Here is a 27,959-nt window from a genome sequence, read left to right as displayed (position 1 = left end):
TAAATTTAGGGGGTTTTCAATTTGCTTCAAATTTTAAACTTTTTGTATATCTCTCTTTCTATTGATCAGAATTCAATTATTTCTTTACCCAATTGTAAGAAACATTAGCTCTATAACTGGTTCGAGTGGCATTGTTTTAGTGATGATAGTTAATGAGAAATGGAAGGTTAAATTTTAGGGGTTTTCGATTTGCTTCAAACTTCAAACCTTTATATTTCTCTTTCTATTGATCAGAATTCAATGATTTCTTTAACCAATTGTAGAGAATAGTTGGCGCTATAACTGGTATAAATGGCAATGTTTTAGTGATAATAGTTAATGAGTTATAGGAGGTTAAATTTTGGAGGTTTTCCAAATACTTTTAAATTTCAATTTCTTCCATTTTCTTTAAGGAAACGCACTCTGCTCTACATTTCTCAATATTAACCATTACATGAATTTCAATGCAAATGTGGCAATCGAATCCACTATTAATATACAACCTATCTTTGCGGTTCTTATCACTAAGCGCTTAGACATCGTGGCGCCTTACGTTCTTTTTCAGAAGCCTCAACATTCCAATATAAATAATCCTTAACTCTTTTTTTCTGCAAGCTCAAATTCTTTAATACATAGTGTGATTTACACTACAGTACCCTAGAACCTTTCTTTAAGAATGAAACTTCTTAACATGTGTGGGAAACTTGTTTACCTTTTCCACCACCATCGCACCAATCCATCTGACCCTAATTGACTTTATAGGTATCAAATAATAAGTAAGAGAAGAGGCAATAAGAGGCGCCACGGTAACCGAGCGGTTAAGGGGCGAGACCTGCAAAGCTAATATGTATTGTGGTACTGGGGTCGATTCCCGGTCTTTTAAGCCTTGGATTTTATTTAAAGGTTAATAAAAGAAATTTACAGTAAAGTATGTTTGCTAGACGCCTCCGTCAGCGTCTAACTAATTGGTAGTTGGACGTAAAGCCCGCCTGAAAAAAAAGGCAATTACTTTACTGAGAAGAAAATCCACATTTCGATTAACAAAAATTAAGTGCGTCTTTTCAGAAAAGGTGTCTAAGTTTGTTAATAATGTCTCCAAACTATTTTCAGTTAATAATCCTAATTGAAAAGTATAATAAACAGCACATTTAATCAAGAAAGCTTGGCCGAAAAATGTAACCTTAAACTTTCTGTTTACTAAAAAAAAAAAAGATTATTTATTTTTATTACGTTTAATGAAAAACTATGGTAAAATATTCTGTCGCATGTAAACACACTAGAGGTGAAAGTGCATGTTACTGTGGACATCACGCAAGCTAATATTTTGATAACCGTTTGTTAAGTCCCGATGAAGATGAAAGGAATGTTTGCTGCTCTTATCGCTGGACACTTAAAATTATGTGAGAGAATTCTTTTAGAGTAAAGGTATTGAATATTTTTGTATTGATTGACGCCATGCTGTAAAAAAAAAACATTACAGCATATTCTGTTTTAAGTGAAAATAAAAAAATGAAAGGGTACATTTACCGCTGTTCACTAGTGAATATAATTTAAATTTGTTAATTATTTAAGACCACGCCAAATTTGCCACCATTATTGATTACAACATTATTCCCCACTATCGGTTTAAATTAAAGCGACGTACCCTCTGTTCGGAAAATAAATAAATAAAATAAATGAAGACTAGCTAACTATTTCTTACTTTTGGCACATCGCCTAAAGTCGTAACTATCACTGGTAACAAATATCTTCTCGGTGTGTAAAATTGGTTGACTTTTTAACTATCTATTTACTTGTATTACCATTTTAATCACTAATTAATTTCATGTAGGAAATCTCTGTTCTTCTTCACTTAATACAAACAATTCACGAGGTTAATATTTTTTTATTTATTTTTCCTCCCCTAACTCCGAATTTTAATGCGTTCAACTTTTTATTAATATCAGCTGGATTGTACATTTCACCGAAATGACGTGATCAATGAATTTTAGGGAGATCTAACCTCAAACCATTCTTAGATTGCTCTTCTACAAAAAATTATTCTAATGAATGATAATTGCTCTGAAGTTAATAGACTAATCTTATTACGGATATTTCTATTTCGTTTCAAAATTTTGTAGTGCATTTTCCTTAGTGTGAATATTAAATACAATAGTCAGCGTACTATCTATTATCAATAACAGTGGTGGTGCTATTGTACTTCGATCACCTAACATTCAGTGTGTGCGTAACAATATTTAAGTGAGTCGAATTAAAATAATTATTAATAAATGATTAAAATTTGCAAGTTCGCGGCGTTATATAAGCATTAAATATTATATTGTCATGTGAAAAGGTCTTCCACAGCAACAGGTTTAGTTCAAGAAATTAAGTAAAGTTAAGGAGTCTTTACTTTATCAATTCATGCTGAGCAGTTTTGGTTTCAAAATTTCTGTGGAGAAGATCAAGTAAGGCAAGACATCAGGAGCGTCCCACAGTCCCTTTATCCTTGAACCTGTTGAAGTCGAATCCTTGTAAAAGCATTTGAAGACTTGCAGGTTGGTGAGTGCCTCACTTTAATGATAAATAGCTACTTGCATTACATTGGAGTGTCAAATCTGTGTTACTTTGCCTCCCATATTGTCAGCTCAGCAATAAGGACACTTAAGTGTGTCACACTCTAAAGTAAAACAATAAAAATAACGTAAATACTTAGGGTTCACCCGAGTATCAATAATTATTAAAAACACGGTGTAGGAATTAAGAATTTTAGTATATTTTAGCAGCTATTTTATTTCAAAGATATCAGTAATAACTTGTTAATGCTATTGTGATAGTTGAAAAATATTAATAATTAAAAGAACAAAAAAAAACTGGGTTACATTGTGTGGGTAGTTGGGAAGATGTAGGTCATTGGCTGACAAAACAAATGTCTGTGGTTTATACCCATTAGAATAATGAAACTTGTCATCAGCAGTGACCTAGCTCCCTGAAATTGTACATAGAATTAATGAATGTTACTCATTCGCAAATTACATCATTTACATAGAATGGGCCTTGATTGAGCTTGTAGAATGCTGGTGTTCGATTTTAAAAAAAGTTTCTCTTCCTAGTATTTTTTAGTAATAGTTCACTTCTGCGTAGTAAATCCCTTAATTTTCGACCTTGTTTGGTCATTAATTTATCGTAGGGAGAATAAAAATTGAACTACATTCGATTAAAGTTTAATTGAGATCAGTTTTGCCTTGATTGTTTTAATTACAATTTTTTTATTGTAAGGATTGTTTCATAGGCGCACTATCTTTCGCCACCATTAGCTTCTATTAGTTCCCAATTCGTGTGTAAAGGGCCGCCTATCTCCGCCGAATTTGCTGATGCAATTTCCTCAGGTGGATAGTGAAGCCTAAATACACACTGCTTCTTCAACAGCCATGTTTCCTTTACGGAAAAGCACGCCATAACTTTTTGTTGATCGCCTCGTTTGTACTGGTCTTTAGTAAAGTGAGACCTTTAAAAGAAACTCAACTCTTTGTATGAGAAAGTGCAATTTAGTAGGTATACTGTTTTGAAATAGGTTTTTGTGGCCCCATTGAGATTGAGTACGAAAAGTTGTTTTTAAAACTTTGATTTAAATGCAAGTGTTTGTATGCTGAATGAAATGTCTGGTTTCTCCCTTGTGACAATTAGGTACAGGTGCCAGGAATGTTAATAATGTCTTTATAGATCTATTCTTGGAACTTGATGTTGGTGCCATCTATTAATTCGCATTTTACCTTTAATTTCTGTTCAATTCTCAATAGATAAATGGAGTAGATTAAAATAATAAATTATTATTATTAGAATCAAATTAGAAATCATCTATGTACAATTTCAGGTAGCTAGGTCACTGCTGATGACAAGCTTCATTATTCTAATAATGAAATTATAACGATTAAGTATAAAAATTGTTATTATATAAAAATAAAGAAAGTTCAAATATTCCAGTTCGGAGCCAACCGAGGATAGCGGAGTGGTTTAACATCTCTAAAGCGTCAATACTGTTAATTGTACTTTGTTGCCAACTCTATAATGCTAATAAGTATACAATCTTGTACTTAATTTCGAAACCAAAAGAAAATCGGCTGACCTAGCATACAGAGAAAGAGACTTTATGCCTAATTTGTCGATACCTCTTTTTCAGGAAGAGTAAGGAAAAAGGGAAAAATTACTGCAACAATTCAGTATGAAAATAATTTAATAAATAGTAATAAAATGAACGAATATATCCCCTACATTACTCTTTATTGCTTACTAATTGCTATATTTAATTACTTTTTCAAAGAATTCGTTATCAGGGCAATAATATTACATAGTTAGTTCTATATATAGGCAAACAGAGACATATGTACACATTGAATTTACATACTCAACGTTTTGTTCAGTAGCTAAACGTAGATTAATCTTGTTCCGAGTTTGCCAACAATTTTGATAATTAATATTAGTCACTAAATGTACCTTGCTAACTAAACTGAATTTTTAGTTTTTAGCTGTTCACCTTAATGCTCATTACCATTAATTTAAAAAAAAAAAGTTGGTAAATGTTTAAAGTGTTTCATATGGACGAATTTTCTTTAAATTGTTATACATTCTGAGCTGGACAAGGCGGAACGCTGCAGCGGTATCGTTCACTGGCTACGTTAATCTGCGTAACTGTCTAAGCTAATCTCTCTCTATTTATGCCTGAAAATGTTCAGACCATCTAGAACAAGGGTGCACAAACTTTTGAAGTATGAGGGCAAGAATTTGTACACATTAATGATGGACCACACTACCCCCGTCCTCCACAGTCCTATAAATTTAGGATTTTTCTGCGAAATTCAGAGTTAATCGCTTAAATAATTGTGAGAACTGTAGTTAAAAGTCTATGGCTATGATTTCTAAAATAATAAATACAGGTAGAAGCGTATTTAGACGTTTTCCAGTCAATTTAAAAAAAAAATACAGGAAACTTAAAATACGAGTTTTACTGGTGCAGAGCAGTAAACTGTTTAGGACGGTCTTCACTCTCTAGAGGAAAGCTTAAGATTGAAGTTTATGAGAATCCCCGAGAAATCAATTTTTCAGAATAAAGTTTAAAAATGTTTTTGCATAGCAGTGATAGGCACTGGTGAGTTTCTAATCAAATACATATAAAAGAAAGCAAAAAATCTAGTGAATTTTATGGGTTTTAAAGAATTGAACTTGACGATAAATTTTATTTTTATCTAATTACATAACTCTATCCTAGAACATAAGGGAGCTTTATGTGTAAAAATTAACACTAATAGTATTGTGTTAATTTTTTTCTAGAAATTAACATCACTTATTCTTTAAAGTTAATTTTAAACTAGAATGTACTAGCATCTTTGTGTTAAAAATATGTTCATATTTGTAAAAGCAGAAAGAATTTATTAAATGATTTATTCGTGAAAAAAAAAGCATACTGATCATATCTTTTCATGGAGTCAGTTGTGTAATCAGGTTGCAAAAAATTGTTTACAGGCAGGTAGCATTAAGGTACGGACATGGAAAGCATTTGGAATTAGGAAAAATTTGAACTCCACAATTGAAATACATATATTGGTTCTGTTCTCACTGTACAAAGCGATATTACAGATAGAATTAAAAAAAGAGTAACTGCAGGTAACAAATATTTTTTAGCATTACAAAAAATTTTTGGTTAAAAAATTTCGCGTATGCATTAGATTGATCCTGGTGCAAGGTTCTAGCAGCTCCGCAAGGAGTTTAATAACCTTTTATTATGTATGAGGTTATATTTTAAAAAGGGGGTTAGTAATAACGTAACTGTGCAGTCAGTATTAAACTAAATAAATAAATAACCTGAACAAGTAAAACCATACATATTAAACTACAGAGATAAGCTAAAGATAAATAAAACAAATAAGGACAACAAAAGAAAGTAAGTGATAATAGTCTTGATGAATGAGTTAAAATCATTTTTGCATTGAATATGTATTGTTAATTTTCTGTGTCATTTTAACGTACATTATCGTTAAGTCCAAAATGAATGGGTAAGTTGTGAAAGGTAATATGTAGTTATATTCGTTATGTATCCTTTTTATTCAAAAAGTTGTTCATGCTCTATTTGCCTTAGAGTGATGAAGGTCAGTTTGTTTAACAATAAGAAATAAATTGGGTATCTTGAGTTTGTTAAAATGACAAATGGGTAAATTTCAAGAGATTTAAGGTTTCAAAAAAAAAATTATTCAGAACGACGTTTCGCCCATTTAATTTACTTTTTACATTCTCTCACGCTGCTAAGTATTTTGAAATTAATTCTCTTATAATAAGAAAGTAAACTATATAAATATTTTCCAACTAGAAATCACTTATCGTTTTTCGTAAGAAAAAGCATTAAGGACAGATTAACGCTTTTTTTTAATTTTCTCTGGAAGAATACGTTTTCCCCCTGAGGACGCAGAAGTAGTGAATTGTGTTAGTCCTAGTTGAATTTTCATTTTCTATAACCTTAATGGTTAATAATATAAATATTAACCAACTTTTAAGTTCCCAGTTAACTGTGACTCTTAAACTTGAACCACGCACGAATAACATAGAAAACGTTACACCCTAATATGTGAGAAAGCAGCTAAGAGAAGAACTTGCTGTCTGATGAGAAAGATAATTGAGCATTAGTAGGGTTTTCAAATCCAAATGTTCTCTCTGCAACACTTTTCATTCGGGTGAAAATTGCTGTGAGGGCTACTTGATTGATTCTTCATATCCGTTTTTATTTTGTGTTTTCACGTCTTTTGAAGACGTGGTTTTTACAAAAGTTATGTGGAAGTAGTGTTTTGAAGCTTTTATGGATTCACTACATTTATAATACTAATAGAAGTACAATGTGTATGTGCATTTTTAAATTTGAAGAAAATTTGAGTGAAAATCTATTTTACTGGACAAATAAGGGAAAACAAAATCCTAGATTTGTAAAAATAATAACTTCTTGGGCAAAAATTAAACAGAATATTGAAATGCACTTTAAAACTAGTAGTTTGTTACCTTCAGAGTATAGTATTTGTTGGTGAATGCCCGGCAGATAAGTGATAAGAGTACTTAGTCAACAAGTGGTACTGTCAGCATCACGATACTATAACCAAAGGTGTTAAACTGTCTTGCAGAGAGTAAACACTTTGCAGATAAAAATACATAGGGAGGGGAGATTTTAAAGATTTTTTTTTTTTCAATACGTCACCAGACTTACACGTAAAAGAGATATTGTCACTGGATATCTGTTTGTTCCTCAGACTGGAGCGGGAGGCTGGAATACACGTAGGACTAGATAAGCAGTGTTTGGATTACCAAGTTCATTCATTATTGACACTTTGTGCCGGCAAGATGGAAATAGGATCATTGTCTCTTTAAATATTTTAAAATATTCCTCAATGATCTATTCTTTCTTAGAGGTTAGAAGTGCTGGGTCAGGATTTATTTCATAATAAAAATTGTATTTGTCCTCTGACCTTACTATTTTTGGGACTAAACTCAGTAACAGTCCCTGGCGTATCATGAATTTTGGTCATTTACTACAAATTTTTACGAAGTTTTTGTTTACCTAATTTTAACAATTCCATCAGGTAATTGAAACGTGAATTGCGAAGGATGCTGATCTTCGCAGGTAAGCTGAGTACAGATTTGTGGCGAGACGATGTTCTGAGTAGTGCTTATCCAACTATTAGGGAAACACTAAGTGGTTAACCTTTATGGACGAGGAAAGTAAAGAAAGAATGGTTAAAAATATTGATGATTGGCTTTAATCTTAAAGCAGCTCTTACAAGGTAAGGGAAACCCATAGGTTGTTCCTTTTTTTTTCTGATCTGGCTATTGCTTTGAGGCTTCTAAGCCTTAGAAAACCACCAAGATAACATTCTACGTTCTTACTTTTATTTATTTATTTTTGGCGTTATTTTAGCAAGAACTGGCATGCAGAAATGTAATTATGGAGAAATCAAGACTAGGGTAACATGTATAATCTACGATGATATTACGGCGGAGCTGGTTGCCCCAAACGAACCTCTGGATGATGGACATCCACTGCTGTGAGTGATTAACTTTTTGTGAGGTACCAACGATAGTTTTAGGAGTATGCAAATCCTGAGCTCATTAGTTGTGAGTAATTTTTAAAGACATGAATTTGTTGTTATTTATGTATTTTTAAATATTAACATGTATTTTTATGGTCTTCTGCTCGTAACTTCAGCCTTTACACTCCATTGCAAAAGAAAATCCTAAAAATTTATAACTCATTTGAAACATATCTTTAATTTCCGTTTTAGTTGGTGGCAGTGTAAAGCAGTATAATTTCCTGATCTTAATCGGCGATTAGCTACGTACTCCTCTAGCTTCCAGAGAAAGCTTAGATCATTTACACTAAAGCGATAAGAAAGGATTATTCCTCTTGTATCCATTTTGAGCGTTCATCGATCACGATAATGAATTTCGCCGTTCCAATCATTGAGCGCCTTTTCAACAGAAATTGGAAAAGTTGATTTTAACGAAAATGGTAAGTTATTAATTATTATAATTATTTAAAATTGAATCCCGGAGAGTTTTTTTTCTGTGATCTATTATAATTTTAAGATATTGATGGTTCTGAAGTGACATTATTTATTCATGACATTTGGCCTCAAATATAAGCTTTTCTTTCGCATCATTTCTACGATTTTCGCTAAATTTCTTCCAAGTTAACACAAAAAAGATCTTCAATTCATTTTTTGATAGTTATGGGCGAAGACTAACAATCGCTTGTCCTCTTTTTAGTATCCATGTCAGTGAAGTATACCACTTAACCAACTACATAAGAATTAAATAGGTTTCAGAAATCTATAGTTTTCAAAAAATGTTTAAATTCAGATCTGAATTGAGAATTGAATTATTGTTGTGAATGTTCGAGGCTTTTTGTTAGTAGTTAGTTTAATAAGGGCTTACAATTGTGATAAGTTTTGTCAAAAAGCAAAGCTTATTGGGGCTTAACATTGACAATATTTATCGCTTTGAGTTGATAGTCACAGATTTAATTAAACTAATGAAGCTGCCAAATTGATTATTAGTTGTTGAGGTTACTTTAATTTTTTCTCTTCATAAAAAATACAATACAGCTGTTTAATAACGTAGTTCAGATAACGAGAATCCACATACCTACAAATCTGGCAGGATGTCAAAATCTCCCTTCTTTTTTTTTAAAAAAAAACTAGGAACTAACAGTTGCTTCCCGTCAACTTTAATGTTTTCTTATTAAATCTGTATTTTATCTCTTAGTCTTTCAATAAACGTTTTGATAATTAGTTTTAACAAACTAATTTTTACGTAATATAATTAAAATGCCTTATAAATTAGCATTTAGTCATTTAACAGAATATGTAGCGGAATGTATACAACATAATATTAAGCAAGGCTAATTACTGCACTAATTATAACCAGAAAACAATTCAATCGATCCCATTTTCCATCTTGCAGCTCAATATCCTGGCGTCGGTAATCAGGGCTGGCAAAATTCATAGTCAGCAGCAGTTTTTGGACTAGTTGCCAGATGGACGTTTGTCAATCGCTTATAGTTTACTCAGAGGGCACATATGGTGGTATTTCATACTGATTTTTTTTTATTAACTAGGTGCGCCTGTACAGGGATATCAGCCAAAAGATGGAAGTAATGGCTTCCCATGGGAAGGTGGTTATGTCCATTCTTCCTCAGTAAGTTTCCTCACACCCTTTGGCTTTCGTCTGTTGTACTTTAGCATGCATTATTTTTATTTTTCTTAGCTTGTAGTTAGGTGGCGGGTTGCTCGCTTCCTTCCTAAATTTTCAGTCTATTTGTTTCCTTTCTTTAAGTGGCAATTATAATTCTACTATCTACTTCTATAAATAATGAGCTTACTATTCCTTATCAAACCGTATTTGTCCAGGAATTGAGTATAAAAGAGCTGTTGGCAAGGGCCAAAATTTCCGCCATTTTAGTATAACAAAGAAACAGCGATATTCTTCTCTCCAGAGTTTTGAGACTCTAGTTCTTGTCCAGCTAAATGTCCTCGTTTCACGCCACGTTCTCTTCTGCGTTTTAAAGAACTTTCACACGAACCGACCCTCCTAGAATACAAAAAAACAATTAAAAAAAACGTTAAATTACAATCTTTACTAGAACCATTGGTTCTGATTTTTGAAGTTAAACCATTGGAAGAGATACGATAGACGGACATGCTCATCTAGGTTTCCATGATATTCTGTCATTTCCTCAACCTTACTTTTGTTGTAGCAATCATATTATTTCATGAAGTTTTCTCTAGAAACCATTGAGCAAAAGCGTCTTAAATGTTTGTACGTAGATCCTTTTTTGGTATCCTAATTGGTTATTGGACTTAGATATTTATGTTGAATAATTCATTTTTTTAAAAAAAGCAAGTAATTATTAATAGTGTTCTTGCTCCCCATTCAGTGAATAATAACAACTCGGAGTTTAAAGGTTAAAAGAAGAATGGCACTCTGATTATGCAAGGCTAGGGGTCTAGAATAATGTTAGAATAATATCATAATATTAGACCTGCCTAGAATAATGTTGAATACTTTTCAATTACAAAAACTATAGGCAAACCACTTATTCATAAATTATCAATTTTCGTTTTTACTTAAAAACGATTTTTAATAAAATTTGATTGAACTCTTATTTCAGTTGTTACAATAATTTTTTTTATAATTGTTTAACAAAAGCTCTTCTTTCTAAGTAAAGTAAGGAGAAGGGAGAGAAATGTTCCAATCGCAGACACTAATGCTTCGACGGAGAAGTAATCACCTTAGGATGCCACTCCCTTCTCCAGTATCAATTTTCATAAACATGGAATATTTATAGACATGCCTGGTTTATTTCAAAACGTTGATTGATTTTTAAAGCACTATCAACACTTGTTTTTGAGAGTTTAAAAACAAAAAAAAGGGGCAAATAAAGTCTATCGTAAAATCGCTTAATTTTCTTTTAAAATCTCAAAAACAGCTTCTTTAAGAAAATAATAATAGTTTTACTACCACTGTTGTATGGTTTTCTTCAGCCTTTTCTCAATAATTTCCGAAATGGATTTCTGTTGTAGGTTACATAGTTGATGCTACGTGAGTTAGTGGTCTGTTGTTGAAACTAACATTCTAAGAGGGTGTAATAAGAATGTAAGACCAAGGTAAATATTTCATTGCTTACAGCAGTTGCCAAAATAAACAAAACAGGTCACCAGGACATTGGAATAGATTCAGTTTTGGCTCCTATAGAATTTTATTTATTTCTAAACAGATCTGGGAAAAACATGATCCATAATCTATTACAAGAAGTAGTTGTTGGTGCTTTCCTTTCGGTTATTTCAGTACAATCGTAAAAAAGTATTTAACTGAACTCATGAAATTTAATTGTGGGGCTTAAGCGAGCGTTTGGATTTTTTTTTTCGCGATCTAATTTAATCCTCCACATTGACCTGAACGAATATACCCTATATCGGAAGACCTTTCACTTTCCCATTACATAAAATATCCACGAACAAACTCCAATCACAATATCGCCCCATATTAATCATTTTATCGTGCGTCTAAACTCTTCTCAAATTGTGAGTTGACGGTTGTTGTCAAATTATTAGGTGTACTGGAAGGCTTCTTCTACAGGCTTTAATGTGACAGTGATGCAGTTTCATCAGATTTTTCCAATTGTATTGAAAATTTTGTTCCCAAATGCTGCGTAATATCTCGTTGTTTTAATCCGTCTTAGCATGCAATTGTTTATAGTCTGTTTCTAATTCTCATCTATCCATCAGAGGTTGAACCAGTTTGATGTCGAAAATTTGACTTCCACCATGTTTCTGTCACATATTACATTTGATGTCTCAGAAAGTTTCAGGCGCCCAGAATTTGATTCAACTAGCGTAGTGTGTGGCAGTAGTAACATAGTGGCAGTCAAATTTCCAACACCAAATTGTTGTAAGAAAAAACAGAATCCGGACAATAGCAGAAGAACCGGTGAGTTTTTTAAATTTTGGATTCTATATAGGATTCTATCTGGATACAATGTGGAATGTTCTGCTATGGTCTGTTTATGGGTTGAAGTAGTTTGAGTTCAATGTGACATCCTTGATTTTTTTGATTAATTAAGTGACTCCCATAAAAATCGTCATGTTGCAGGTAGATTTTTCAGTGTTGTAAATATAGAAATGATAAATGAAATAATAACATTTAAAAAAAGAAGATACGATTGGGTAAAAGGGAGATTGTTTTTCTTTGTTTATGTTTTAGCTAAATTTTATTCGTATGTTGTTTTTTCAAATATTGTGCAATAAATTCTTAGTTATTGCTTTCTAGAAAATAAGACGCAATGATAGCAAAAAAGAAAAAAAAATATGAAGTATGAGGTAAAAAGTGAGGACAAAATAAAGTTTGCTATGAAGAAGAGACAGTCTAAACAAATTATTGTATCATATCTCATGGGTCCAGTTAGAAAGAAGACTTAATTCATTGGGTGGGTTGTGTAAAGTCACAGACCATCACTCTCCTAGACAAGTTAGAGAGTTTAATGGGTCGCTTTTACCATACTGTCTTTGTCTACCACAGTGAAGGGACAAAAAGTTTAGAAAGACCCACTTTTTTTTTTAAATATATGTATTTTTTTTTTTAGTCTAAATATAAATTGAATATCGGTTTCAGTCGGCTGTATTCGTCAGATTTCGTTTTACCAGTTGGAAGCTGAACAGACTATTCTGGCGCGCTCTCCTCGGGGAAAACATCCAATTATTTTGCAGTGTGGTCCTACATCATCAGCACACAACGATCTAAATTGGCCGAACAAATAATCAACACACTCACTGATGTAAGTTTATTTTGTTTTTATTAATTATTAGTGAGATTTACTAAATATGGTGTTTGAGGCTCCTCCCCTCTTGAAACTAAAAAAAACAAAAATTTACTACACTACGCTATAATAAAAGGCTCATTAAAAGGAGAATGTAGCTCCCAGAATATTTTTATAAACATAAGCTTTTCATGAAAACAATGTACATATTTATGTAAATAGCGAAAGATTTACACGTTTAAAAGAGAGTCCTGAAGATTCTGGCCTCAAATTCAGCTGTTAGATTTCCTCTACCTAGGTGTTTCTTACAGCTCTCCGTCCTATATTGTCTGAGAACACTGTCCAGAGACCGGCAAAAAGGCCAGACCTCATCTAGAGTGCCGTTTCAGCGGTTACATTCGGGACTAAACTAAGGGGTGAAACAATAGATTTTGAAAAGCCAAAGCGATTGTGTGAACTGTATTTGATTAATTTATGGTTACACGGATGTCATTGTAAGAATTTTAGAGGTTATTACAGTCTGTCCTAAATTAAAATTGAAGAATTATAGTCTTTTATGATTATCATTTCCAGTATGTCACATTTGATTCCGTTGGTTTTGAACCATATGAACGTTAGGTTGCTACCATTGCCCTTATAGTTCTATAGATACAAAATTTGCATTTTTTTCCCCCTAGCTAAACTAGAGTAGTTTCCCATTTCATTCCATTAATTTTAGGTTTAATTTCCTAATTTGAGCAACCGAGTATGTACCAGCTACCATTGCCCCAGTTCTAGTGAGGCAAAATTTGCTAAATAATATTTATGAATGTAAAATGTCTCAAGGAAACTGGAAAAACTCCATCACAAGTGAGACTGTGCAGAACGACTCATTAAATATTTTCTTGGCACTGGCCTAAGGATTTAATTTAAAGTTGGATATAAGAGTATGTTAGGTCTATATCTCATTTTGATTTGATTTTTTTTTCTGGATACATTGATTTTTAGTGGGTTCTGGAAGAAGTTGTCTCCTTATGCATCTCCTTGAAAAGTGTCTGCTTTTATTTTATGTAATGTGTCTTACATAAAGTTCAATTTCTTTTTAGTACAAACTTTAATGTTCAAGAAAATTGAATTACACATTTACTAATTTAAGTGTTTGTACTAATTTTATTTATGTAGGTTAATAACTTTCACTTAAAAGACTTTTCCAGGGAAATTCGATTAAGAGCACTTCTGGAGAAGAGAGCGTAGTTAGTCTCCATTCCTGTATATTTTACTTCGGAAGCCATCTTTATAATATTATTAAGAATCAAATGTGGGACCAAATTTTCAGTATGAAAAATATCAGCTGACTACGAAGTGTCACTTGATGAACACATGTTTCTGTATTTTGGAATTTTATCGAAAAGAGGTCCTACGTTCATCTTTAACTTGTTCTAATAAATTTTACTTGTACATATTAGATTTATAACAACTATTTTTAAACGTTTTTTACCGAAAATGTTAGGACAAGTATACACCTTTTCTTATATGAACTATCTTCTTCCGGCAATACCAAGGTGATCCTCCAAGAAGATTGAAGAGAAGATTGCCTCGCGATCTACTGTCATAAGTGCATACATATGCCCAAGATAATGGAGTGACACTGCTGGGTGCCTTCTCCAATCGTGTTATTTTCACGTATTTTTTTAAAAACATGTACCACATTTACTTGTTGCTGCAACAATCGTTGCAGTTGTAAATTCAGTAAAAGATTTTTAAAAAAGAAAAAAAGTATACACCTATTAACTGAGAGTTCACTTTTTGAGATTTTCTCGAATAAATACCCTTCGGATTTTGCATTACATACCGCAAACATTTTTATAGCTTTTACTTCTATCGTGAAAACCGCGATGTTCTCTGGTAGCCTATCCTGTAAAGTCATATATTACATTTTATGGGTTTAAAAACAGCATAATATTAATAAGACTTAAAAGGATGACCCATTTTTTTTCTGAATTTAAAGGAAATTCATGACTGAGAACCTTGAGGAAGTCATACGAGTATTAACAACCAGATTTTGTAATTAATTTTATTTTTAAAGCACTATTTACTCATAATTAAATTCCTTGATACGTACTAAAAAAAAAAAAAGTCTATAAAAAGCATCAGTAGCTCGTATAATTTATTTTACAACATTGCCAAAATTCGGGTTAAAATCAAAACAAATTACTCATTGGGAAGTAGAGTCAGATTGTAAATTACAAAAATAGATTATAGCTACTCTAGTTAGAGCTCAACAAAGAAATGTATATACATAACAAAATATTTGTGCTTATTCTGTAACAAAAAAAAAAAAAAAATTGCAGACGTTGAAAAATAAAGTGAATATTTCACTTTCACCTATTTAAAAAATATAATGAAAACATAAAAATAGCATTATGATAGTTTAAAATTTCGTTTACAATCATTATGAATTTTATTTTATAAACATTGCAGCAGGAAAATTCAGTGTGTATAAAATATTATTTCTATAACAACTTGCTAGTTGTGATGAAATTTCTGTCAATTTGCCAAAGTGCGTTGACTTTGTCTGGGGATTGTCTTCACATTAGGTTAAAAAAAAACAAAAAAAAAAACTTATTTTCTTTAGCACACAAAATAATATCAAAATATTTACAGTTTTTAAGAAAATATTATAAATAAATACAATTTAAGGAATGATTTTTTAGGGTATAATATTAAATTAATTTTATTATTTTTAAAGAGGCTTGATTTGATAGGCTTGGATAGTTGGGTCACCCCTCTACTCACTGATAATGGCAACAAGTTACCAATTTTCTTCCGACTTTAGAGATTTCCTGAAATTAATGCAGATCTGTTTAAAATCCTGTTGGTTCATGTTATAATGCAATAAAATTGTTTCTGGCTTGGCACATTAGAGGGATGCATAAAGTTCCTTGAGAAATCCCAGAAAAGTTTTCTTGGAAAATATTTCAGATAAAACTGATGGGGGGCCTCTTAAGTATGTAAGGGTTAAAAAGAATGTATGACGAAAAAGTCCAATCTCGTACTCCTCCGACAGATGGGTGTCCGAGAATATCCAAACAGAATCCCATATTTTAAGCCTCGTGCGAATTTTCCACACTTTCAGAATACTTAATCTAAATTCTATTTACTCTTTCTATGAGTATAAAAACTTGAGTGTAAACTGATGCAACCTACTTATTAAAAATTGTAATAAGGGTGAATAAACGTAACTCTAGAGAGCTATCATACGAAGAGCTTAAACTAAATTTAGAGAGAGATATTTCAAAAATGTTTTCTTGTTATTACGGAAGCATTTGCTGGCAGAGAAAGAGAGATTATGTTGAGGGAAATGACCTAGTAATTTGAATAAAATTGAGATATTTTTAATTTACCATAGATGTGCTCTTACTAACATTTTAAGATGTTCAGGAGGGATTTGCAAGTATTTTAATTTTTTTTTTTTTTTTTAAACGGCTCGATTAAGATGTTCTTTGAATTGCTTAAAAAGAAATCTCTCAAAAGTAATCCCACAACATAACCTCAAAAATGAAGTTGCTGAAAGCTCAAACCTTGTATTACGTTTGGGTTACTGATTTCTTTTTCAATTCTACGGTTTATTTTGAGAAACAATCAACGGTCTGTACTTGGTGATTTTTTTTTCCCAGTTTTTCGTAATTTTCTCGGAAGTTGTATCATCGATACAACTCGTATCGATTTCGTTTGTTACAAATTCACCAAAGGTAATCGCTTTTGTTTGAAATAGAAATTTAATTTCGAGGATGGGATTCCGGTCCAGGACATGGCCACTGATGGCCATAACATCGTTTAGCCAAAATTACTTTTGAGAGGTCTGTGTAAAGTGTGTGAGGACTCCCGATGTTTTCGTTACCAACCTTTAATCCCAAGCAATATTATAATCCGCAGATCTTTTATTCCTGAGAAGCTTATATTCATATCGACAGAAAAATTCAAATGGAATTTCCAAAACGTCGGTTAAAATCTAAAAGTTTTATTAAAATTGGAACAATTATGTTTTGTTAGACTTAAAAATCCGCTAAATTCTTGAAAAATATGGAATAAACACGAATTTCTTAAATCAAATATACCACTCTTATACATAATTAAAGTCACTTAAAGCCATTGAAACGAGTGAAGACGAAGTCAGCATTTTGTTGAATCTTGGAGTAAATTTAATAACATTTTTGGTAATTATAATCTTCGATGATACTTGAATTTTAAACAGAAAACCATATAAAAGTTAAGAGATGGTTAATATATTTAGTATTCAGAGGATCCAAATTTTAATAGCAATATCCCAGACAGTTTTTTATTAAATTGAAAGCAATTAATTCAGTTTTTTTTTAAGGCTGTTGAATTAAAATAAATGATGTCTTGAGACTCTGTTAATTTATTCGACACATTATAAAAGGGCAAGGCCTTCTGTTTTTTTAATTCGGACTTAGATACAAATGTAAGTAAGAAGTTTTAGTACTTCTAATCTTTTGTAACAAAGTACTTGTACAAGATGAAGCCGAATCAAAAGAAATTTCGAAGACTAGTAATTGATGCTCCAAGCTACACAAAATTCCCTTCATTCTTGATGTTACAAATTCTCGAAACTGTTTTTTGAAAACAATAATAAGTTACAAATATTGCTGCAAGTTTTGAAGGGATTTTAGTTGTAATTGCACCCGGATACTGCCAAATTTTAGTAGTATTATATAATTAGGAGTAAACGTATTTAAGATACAATTATGAAACTCTTTCTTGTGTATTTTTTTTAAAACACTGGTTTAAATAAAACAAATGTGTGTACTCTATTTCTTAATTGTAAACGTCAATGAAGATCTTAAAAAATGTTTATAAATTAATTTGATTTTACTGATTTTTGCAATTACTATTAATGATTCGTTCTGTATTCTTTGGTTTCATATTAGAATTTAAGATTTCCATTATTTTATTCAAATTAGATTCTTTTTCCACTTATAATTTTATTATTATTCTAGATACCAGCCTAAAGCAGAAAATGGAGATCACGCCAGCTGGAGGTGTAGTCAAGGAAGCTACATCGATGCAACAATCATCTGTTGAGGAAGTAAGAAATAATTTTTGTATATTTATTCTATGGAGTAAAAAAATTGAGGACTATTTTTTGAGGTTTTAAAAATCATTTTTATAACCTCTTATTGCATCATGGAGCAGGTGGTTTGCTGTGGTTTGATGAACAAATGGGACATCATCTGTTCGATTTATGGCTGTATCTAGGTTTTTATTTGTTAACAAATTGTTTGTCCTAAAGAATAAGCTTTCGTCTGCCGTGCAACACATAGATAGATAAATTAGGGCGGCCTCAAGGCCTACGCCACTGCCGACCCCTTTGGATCTATTGTGGCTGCCCTCACTCTAAAGCTCACCCTCCAGACCTGTCCTTTTAATCAGACTCTTAATTCTGGGAGAGCGACTCCCTGGGTAAAGCTCACAGGTCTTGGTTTTTTCCTCCCCCGAAGAGTAACATCCTTAGCCCAGACAAGCCCCTCACACTGACACAACATGTGCAGTGCTGTTTCCTCTTCTTGGGCAACACATACTTTGGTAGTTCCAATTTTAGCCCTTCCTAAATAAAATAAAATAAAATAAAAAAATTGTAATAGATGATAACCTTGAGTTACTATTCTTTAATCGAGTCGGATATGACGTCTCTATAGGGAAGAAGTTTAGGCCACGTGTAGCAGCAACGAAAAGTGCGCTGTTTTCCCCACTCAAGGAGGAAATAGTAACAAAAACCAAACTTTGTGAAAATTTTACATCTGTAGCTGTGCCTATCGACCAAATTAGTTATTGGCACTTTTAAAACTTTTCTTACTCTTAGTTAGAACTCATTAAAGCGCAATATTTCAAAGAGTAGATATGTGATATTGTTTCATTTCTGCTTGTCAATAAAATAATTAATTACAATTTTATTATCAGTTTAAAACACATAATATACATTTATAAACATATTGTGAACGAGCGGAGACAATAAAAAATTCTATGCGGAATATTAAAGTAGGACAAAAATAAATGGTCAGGAATACCATGTTCGTTTGGCAAAGTGCCTGTGCCCTATCAGGATGTCGGTTGGAATATTGTATGTGCAACTTGTATATCTACTGGACACGATTTTAAATGAGAGGAAAGAGTTTATTTCACAAACTTGATTTATTTTTTTCGCATTGTAATTATTAATTTTGTAGCTTTCAATTTTTAATAAAAGTTCAAACAAGCACTTTTAGTGTGATTCGTTTTACTTTGCCAGTTGGATATTGCCCGGTCTCAAGGTTACAAAAAAATTTTTAGATGAGCAATATTGTTGAGAAGAAAAATAAATACTCGTAGTAGAGGCAGACGGTAGAAGGGGAAACCAGCCCTGGAAGTTTTTGTCATATTCTTCCGCTGGATACTTATTGATTTTATAATATCGTTTTCACGATTTCCTTAAAATTCTGTGTATTAACTAATGAACTATTTAGGCCATAATAGGAACGATTTCTCACATCCTGTTTTATTGCGTTACTTCGCAAGATTACGATCTCTGATGATTGGCTCCTTGCAGTTACCATATAGGAGATAACTTTACCTACGAAGAATAGTGGGGAAGAACCTGGAACCTAGATCAGCCTTTTGGCAGTAGTGCCGCAAGGCTAATCACTTCCTTAGCACATCCACCACACCACTGCCTTCACTAAATTTCTGGAGAAAGCTCCTGAAGACGTAAAGTATATCCTCCTTTGCACCCTGGTGCAAAATTTGATCCACTTATTATTATTATTATTGCTGAGTTTGGAACGCTTCTGGCAGGTTATATGGTGCGTAACACCAATTAGACGGATCAGTTCATGTTTTCATTTCTTTTTGCACTTCTAGTCGTGGGCTAGATGTGCTCAGAATTACGGACTTGTCATTTCTAGTGCCAAGTAATGACTGTAAAGGACAAGCCCCACACATACCAGTCACAAATATATTACACAAAAATATGTCTTGTCATCCATAATATATATGCAATACAAATGGTCTTCTTACTGTCATATTATTTCACAAAATACTAATATTTACTGTGTCAAGTTATTTAGTGATTTTGAAATTATATTTATTTCGTCTTTTTTTTAAAATAACCGTAAATTAGTGTTTAATTTTTTTTTGTTTTTATGTATTTGAGAATTTGTTTGTGTAAGTTAAATTTACTTGAAAAAGTAGGACAACCTTTTGATATAATTGGTCATAATTTAGCTAGGGAATCTTTACTTCCTTCGCGTTCAGTTTAGGACAGAAAAGAGATTAATTTCAAGATTGAAACCATAGAATCATATTACTTACTTTTCTATTATGTTAACAGAACTAAACCACCTTTGTGATCGATCAGAGCTGCCAGAGAACCAAACCATGTACTAACTGACTAGAACATACGGCAATAGGTCGCTTCATTTGTCTGTTGAACAGTTTCACAAAAATTTCTTTAAAATTTTTCGGGCTTTCACAAAGTAACTAGTCTTCCAATAGAACCAAAGTCCAAAATGAATTTAAACCTGGATATGGATATCATGGAAATGTGAAATTTATAACTTTATTAAACATTTCTGAATTCCCCCACCAATGCTGTGATATTTTATTTATATTTTAATCTGAAAATACTTTTTTCTTACAGTTTGAAAAAGATGTTGGCAGTATGCACGTAAAACAGAAATCATCGAATTTTGCATCAGAAGAAAGTAGTAAATTGCTATCTGAATCGGTGAGTCAAGTGTCATCATCTGTAGTTACTTCCAGTGTCGTCAAAAAGTCTTCAGTTAGCCAATCATTCTCTTCAACTTCCAGCTCAACTACTGAATCACTCACTTTTGATTGAATGATTTTTTTCATTGAATTATCTTCTTTCTTATATTTTCTTTTATTGAAATGAATTTATTCCATAAGTTTGTTTATTTAAGGAGTAATTTTTTTTCTGTTTTGCTTTTTTAATAGATTATTTAGAATTTTGCTTACATTCAACTATCAAGCAATTAATATCGATTAGCTTTGATTCGATTTTTTTTCCCCAGTTCATAACCAAGGACCAATTCTATTTAATATAAATCTTGTACATTATTATTTATTTAAATTCCCTTAATGTTGGCTCCAATTAAATAATAGAGGCAGTTTTAGTTTTCTGCAATAATTTATTGTTTATTCCACTGCTTTTCTTCTTTCGCAAAATCTTCTAGTGACAAAACGCTTTCTACTGTGGTGTGTTTTCTATTTAAATAACTATTTTATTTAGAAAATCACAGTCCTTCTATTAATATATTAAAAATTAGTTATTAACAATAGTGTTTTTCTTTATACTAACTACAAAAAAAAAAATGTTGATGCAGTCCCCCCCCACATTTGTGCGGAATACCATTTATATATGGTAATTGTCTAAATTTTACTTTACTTAGGGCAAAAAGTTTCCGCAATACATAGACTGCTAAACTATAACCTTAAAAACTATAACCTTATATTTATTCCAAACATTGTGCTAAACAGATAATTCCCACATGAAAAGACAATTATCTATTACTATTTTGTTTTTATTTTGTTTCAACTAATTAAAAAAGAATTTTTCCATTTAAGGTTATTTTATTTTTTTTGTAGCATATTTTAGTTTAGATTATACTTTATAGTTTATTTATATGTGTTAATAAAAATATTTTTTTAAAAATAGTGATATCTAAATTAGTTTTGATGTAAAAGAAAAATGTAAGCAATAAAAGAGATTTGAATTCTTTGCAGATTTTGGTTATGAATCTTTGGGTATTTGAATTGTAACTTTTTACTTAAAGAATGGCCTTTAAACGATCGAAAAAACTGATTCCTGGTGTTAATTTTGTACTTAAAATCACTACAACACTTTTAGAAGATCAGATATTAACAGCAAGTTTTATTAAATGGAATTTATAATAATACTAATAATATTTTCATAAATAAGGTAATTTCTTTTCAAATTCTTTTGATAATTTCAGTCATAAGTGCTGTTACTGCCAATCGCTCCGTATTACTTAATTGCTGTAAGTGTACATTGTAGAATGAAATGTAATTGGAGTTTATTTGATCTTGTCTGAGAAAAAATCGTTGACTGATAATGGTGTGGAATATAAGCTTATCTGTGGTTTCCTTATGGGGGGTTAATTTGATGTTATGAAGAGCCTATGGTTTTTATGTACTAGGAATATTGTGTGAATATTGGTAGTGTCACAGTAAGTTATTCTTCGTGTTGTAGGGGTATATAGTAGGGGAACGTTAGGTTCTCTGATCAGGTGTCCTGATCCGCTTACCCTTAACGATGGAAATCTTTCTGTGTTGTGCAAATCACTCCCTACCGGCTAATTACCTTCTCTTTTACAAAACTCACTTGTTTAAATCTTCTTTCAAACATTAGATGATGCCCATACGAACTTGGGGCTCGCGATACCAGCTTATCGCCTCAAGTTTGCATTGCCGGTCCTTTCTACTCTACTGTATACATACTTCTTTTCCTAAAATTCAAATCTGTTCTTTCGCTTTTTATAGTCCCTGTTTTTGTGAAGCGACATGCATCTAAGAAGTATCCACTCGGTGATCAAGAAGTAAATAATCTTTTTCTCTCTATACAAGTTATTTTACGTCTTTTCATTAGCTATGGTGTATGTAGATCGTTAGATCTCTTACCAAAAAAATAACGTGAATTTTAAAAAGGTATGAGAGGATTGTGTTATTGCTGTTATACAATAATACCTTCCATTTCTAATAAAGCTTCTTGCTAAATTGTTATAGGTCAAATATTTTATAAATAAGATCGATTTCAACGATAGATATAAGCTCTTGATAGCTTTCATTTGGATAAACCTAACGTTGTTTGCAACAAAATACAACTGGTTCATTCTCAAGGCAAATAAGCCATCTGACGGTGGTAATAACCTAGGAAATTTTATTATTTTATTCGCCAATTTTTAAAAACCCAAAATGGGTTTGTAAGGGCTGTCTCTTGCCTATTTTTTTGGTCGCTATGATCAGAATGAAAGTATGTTAAACGAGATGTACACTTGTTAACTTTTACATGAAATTAAAAATCTCCGGATCATACAAAAATCTTATGTTGAAATCCCGAAAATTTAAATATTCCAGGAATCATTTTTTTTAAATTTCATGAGGAAATTTGTAGAGAAGAAATGTGTGAGTAAAGACTAAAAGAAAACATAGAATTTGTTAATAGAAAACCACTGAAATATTTAATTAAAAAAAAAAAAAATAGCTAATAAAAAATATTTTTGTATTTAAAATTGAATTGTAGATAATTATCTTTCCAATAAGAAACTTCCCATATTTTTTTATAAAAAATTCTGAGCAATTTTTCTTATCCAAATTTCAATCTTTTTAGAAAATGACTAGTATTTTTTCTTAAAACAATGTTTTTATTCTTTGCTTGGTTCTATTTTATAAAACAGCATGAATTTATCTCTTCTTATTTTCTTAGTTATAAGGATTGTTTTTGATACATTTTTATACAATAGGAATGTTTTTAATGCATCAGAAACAATTTATAATTTTTATTTTATAATTTTTTTTGTGAAAATAAAGTAAAAATTCTTATTTTAAAAAAAAATGAATTAAATGTTTTCATTTAAAATAAACTAGCTTCAAAATGTTTCTTCATAAAATTTTAGAAATTAAAAAAGATATCACATTCCTATTTATAAAAATGTCAGTTTCATGTTTTATTTTTAATTTTGAACTAATTTTACTAAAATGAGAACTGCCGAAAAAACATTTTGAAGCTATTAATCCTAATACCACAAAAAATAGCTTAATTTTTCTTTTTCTCTTTTGTAATTTCAGAATCCAAACCCAAGTAGAAAATGTTTTTGCGCAAAAGTTGCTTCTATTAAATTTTTTTTAAATAATATACATCATACAGAATTATAGAAATTATTTTATTTAACGATTATGCGAGGTAAGTCCCATTATTTTAGGATAAATTAAGAAATATTTGTGGGATACAGTTTTGAGTATTAGAGCATCTAGTTGCCATCTAGCGGATGGTTACTTAAGTTTGATTCAATGAGTTGGTTATCGTATAACCTTGAATTAGGTTTAAATTTAAAACAAGTTTTATCAAGTAATTGTAGGTGTAAGTACAGGCCCATTTTCTTTACGGATTTGATTGACGTATAGGATTCCATAAAGCCCTCTTGTACCGATTAATAGAGCACCATTTCAAGTCTAATTTAAAAGATGAATTAGGATATTAGACTTGTGAAGACTTGAGTTTTCTTCTCCAAAGATGCGAACCCTAAGCTGTCAAAAGATAAAATGTCCGAAGTGCCGTTTCCTATGTTTTCCTTACAAAACCAATAAACACTATCGTTGCCATGCATGTGTTTCCTCATTCATTTACGTTTATCTATTTATCATAACACTTTTGAATTTTTTTTTTTTATTCCGCGTGGTTTCGGCATCAAACTTTTCATTAAAGAATCTTAAGAAAGAGTGGATCTTTACAACTTAGAAAACCTAGTTTTAAAAGAGAAGAGGTTTCTCCTTCTAGAATTACTAGAGGTTGGCATGGTAAGTCTCTATTGGCCACAGAGCTATGTAGTTGGAGCCTTCCTGTACTCGTAATTTAATGACTGTAAATGGTATAATAAACTACTTAAAATGTAAGTACTGCTGCCAATTAGCTGCAAACAATTAGGAATTGCTTTCTTTAGGTAATCTTTCCATCAGATAAACTAAGTTATTATTGGTACCTAAAACTACGAATAGATTATAGATTTTCTAGAATTAAGCCGAATGCACTGTGACCTAAAGTGTCTGTTGAGATTCCCATAAGTTTTAAGTGCTTAGAATGGTGACGTCTGTTAAGTTTAATAGAGTGAACGTTAGCTAGCTAGAGTTTAATTTAGTTTCGTCTATTCCAACTAGTTAGACACTTCAACTATTTCTACTGTTTAATGTTTAAATAAAAAGAATATAATACCCACAAAAACGTTGTGCCTGGAATGTTAATTTACAGTTTTATACCAGAAAGTCTTACATCAGTGTATTGTTCAGAGAACTGTGAACGGTCGAACAATTTTACTTTGGAGATGTACTTGTGAATTCTAAAAGTTATTTCAGCCCAATTATGAGAGAGCGTAAGTTTGGCTCAGAGAATGAACACCGGGGCTGACTTATTTAAATATCAAAATTTTACTGATATTTCACACATCATCTTCCTTTAATGCAGACGCTAATTCTGTTAGAGAAGTGAGGTAGGGTACTAGTTTTACAAAACACACGTTCGAGGTTAATTAATAAAAAAAAAAAATGTACTATATTACAGTATACTACATTCGTGTTCTTCAGTATCGTGCAAGTACAGATCCTTGCGTATTTAGGCAAGTAATAGTCTTTTATTTTTTCTCTAGATTTTTTTTTCCTTTAATTAGAAAATAATTTAGAAATTGTAACCTTTTTTCGTTTGTAAAAGACATGAACTATCAAATATAGTTCAGGGTTCAGGGCCTCAAAAAAGTAGAAGAGTACAAGTCTCTTTAGGGCGGTAGGGAGATAAGATGAGAGCATTGAAATTTTACAATCTCGATTAAGGAGAAGGATTATTTTAAAAATATTTCTGTTTTAACACTTTACGGATTTTACTTCCCCATCAATGAAGGGCTCATTTTTTTAAATTAAATTGATTAAATTGAGTTGCTCATTTATAAAATATAGAATAAAAAAAACAACTGTGGCCATGCATGAGATCCAATAAGCTGGCTGTAATTGTTCTTTTGAAATGCGAAAAAAAAAAAATAAATTCTACAAAGTAGTAAATTCGACACGATATGAAAGTTTTTTTAAAAATAAAATGTTGAACTTTGTATAATTTAGATTTTTGAAATATTTTCAGCAATGTGGATAAAATTATCTATAAAAAATACATACATAGAATACAAAAAAAAAGTAAATTGTATTCTCTCTCTCTTTTTTTTTTTTATACACCAATAGTTAAATGAAAATGGCATAAATACGGCTGAAGTTAATGAAGTTGGAGAAGTGAGAAATGAATCAGTGAGAGGGAAAACAAATAATGAAGAAATAAAATCAGAAGAAATTAAAACCACACTGAAAGGAATAATTTCAGAAATTGAAAACCATCTACCACCTCATCATATGGATGATGAGATTAAAACACTGGAGGAGAATAACGCTCGTCATATTGAAGAGGAAATTAAAACACAAAAGGTGACTAATGATTTTTCTTTAAATTTTTAAGGGGTATTGTTTTCTTCTGAACAATATTTTTCAGGTTCTCTTAGTAATTGATAAATAATTTTCAGGAAATAGATAAGTTATCAGATCTAGCGCGTCAAAGATTGGCTATGACTGATAGACAAACATCAACTACTTCTTTAGAAGAACAACAGGTAAGTTTTTATGAAAATGTTAGCACTATTTAGTATTGATGTATCAAAGTTGTGCTGAAATGAGCTGTCATTGGAAGTACACGTTGGAGTACTCTCGAGATCTCTCACATGTTCTCAAGTGTAACGGTGAACAAAATGTCTCAAAAATGAAAAATTCGTAAGGTCAAAGTTTACATTATGGTTGAATACTAACCATGGTACCGGACACAATTTAGCTATCAAAATCCGACTAAAAACTGCATTCATTCATTTTAGCACAGTTTTGGGGGTACGGGTGTGTTAAGCTTCTTTCCGAAGTACCATTTCTTAGTGTAACGTAAGATCCTATTGCTTATATAATATTGAACATGATAAAATTCCAAATTTCTTTTTATTACCACGATTTTCTTGAAGATTCCCCCTTCCCCGAATCCTTTAAATTTGGTGTATTAACTACTCAGAACGCTAAAATTTTTGTTCGTTACTTTTCTTCCTGTAAAATTCACTTCAGCAGGTGGTGGAGGTTAATTTGGACTGACCAGTGGAGTGCAAATTTAGTATACTGTTTTTAATGCAATATGTTGCTACCATTTACACTTAAATGCAAATCTCTTGTCATGAAGTTTGATTCCGAACGATTGTTACTTATCTCTTACTACGCAAGTAAGAGGAATTAGTGCAATCAATCGTGTCTTGTTATGAGCTGTCTTGAATGCCAAAAAATGGTTTTCGAAAATGGTCTGTGTAAGTTTGTCTGTTAATTTTTGAAAGTTATTTTCAAATTAAGACTTTTATATTTAAAAGGAAGAAGAATATTGTCAATTTGCAGCAATAAGAGTACATTGCAGCAAATCTAATAGGGAAGATTTGAACTAAAACTTGACCAACAATTTATTCACACCTAATCTAGACTTATCTGAAATCTAAATATCACACTAATTAATTGAATGTTTGATAATCTACTAGATTTATTTATAACACATGGTCTGAGTTGTGGGGTAGTTAGCGACATGATATTGCCGCTAGCTCGTCTCTATATAGAACACATTCCGGGACTCTTTGCCAGAATTATCCCTAGCTTCCTATTTGCCATTTAATCGATTACATCGAGTGCATTAATCATTATCAACACCAAAATTACTATAGTGATATTGAATCCTTTAGGCAATAAATTTGCAGCATTTTCAATGATAAATCGTATTCTCTTTGGTACAAATAAAGTAACAAATTATCCCTTTTGCACCTGTTCTTTTTTGAGATCATCACATATTTAGTCTTTCGCAAATTAATCTAATTGTGAGAGGCGCAGCACTTTCCGCCAAATATCTTGGAAGGATTCTTTGTCAACTTCTGCTGCTGACTTTTCGATGAAAGCAACATTACCATCATCAAAGGCGAGATACTAGCAGATCTTATAAAAAATGTTGCTGCCTCCAAATCTTTTATTCTAAAGATATTCTAAGATTCAAAATAAATACTGTAGTCAGTTTGCCCTTCTTTTATTTATTTATAAAATTAAGTGCCAAAGAATTAAGGTTTTATTGTATTCATGTTTAAAAAATAAACTGGAATGGATCAATCACAGAACTTTCTATTACTACAATTCTCACAGTAGCTTTGACAAAATTTCTTCCTCTATTTTGCAAACTTGGAATTTAAAAAAAAAAAAAATTAATTCGCCGTAACAATAAAAATTTAAAAATTGCACAAAATCGACAATTTAGAGTGATGCCAAATTTCGTCCA

General features: G+C 31.4%; 2 protein-coding genes across 5 annotated transcripts in view; one reads left to right on the top strand and one right to left on the bottom strand.

Moving 5' to 3' along the window:
- Pkg21D (Protein kinase, cGMP-dependent at 21D) overlaps positions 1–7,144 on the bottom strand; it is a 40,104-nt gene extending 32,960 nt beyond the window's left edge. The window contains exon 1 of one of the 2 annotated variants that reach the window (XM_074123710.1): positions 7,000–7,144. The gene's annotated coding sequence lies outside the window, so the exon portion shown is untranslated. Of the gene's footprint in view, positions 1–1,681; positions 1,871–6,999 lie in introns of those variants that run through there. The other variant, XM_074123709.1, reaches the window with a different exon arrangement.
- The window catches only part of LOC141451902 (uncharacterized), a 47,538-nt gene continuing 21,618 nt past the window's right edge, over positions 2,040–27,959 (top strand). The window contains exons 1-9 of one of the 3 annotated variants that reach the window (XM_074123702.1): positions 2,040–2,520; positions 7,575–7,775; positions 7,910–8,106; positions 8,274–8,500; positions 12,661–12,823; positions 17,803–17,891; positions 20,478–20,564; positions 25,817–26,053; positions 26,149–26,235. In XM_074123702.1, the coding sequence (XP_073979803.1) occupies positions 17,823–17,891; positions 20,478–20,564; positions 25,817–26,053; positions 26,149–26,235 (480 nt within the window). In that variant the 5' untranslated portion in view covers positions 2,040–2,520; positions 7,575–7,775; positions 7,910–8,106; ... (1 more) ...; positions 12,661–12,823; positions 17,803–17,822. Of the gene's footprint in view, positions 2,521–5,603; positions 5,620–7,574; positions 7,776–7,909; positions 8,107–8,273; positions 8,501–12,660; positions 12,824–17,802; positions 17,892–20,477; positions 20,565–20,673; positions 21,780–23,665; positions 23,781–25,816; positions 26,054–26,148; positions 26,236–27,959 lie in introns of those variants that run through there. The other 2 variants (XM_074123703.1, XM_074123705.1) reach the window with 2 other exon arrangements.

This window comes from Rhodnius prolixus, unplaced genomic scaffold, assembly GCF_049639745.1.
Source record: "Rhodnius prolixus isolate KJV_2025 unplaced genomic scaffold, Rpr scaffold_14, whole genome shotgun sequence".
In the NCBI taxonomy this organism is placed as follows: Eukaryota; Metazoa; Arthropoda; class Insecta; order Hemiptera; family Reduviidae; genus Rhodnius; species Rhodnius prolixus.
Note: the sequence above shows the minus strand (reverse complement) of the source record. Positions and strands in the feature narration are given on the sequence as shown.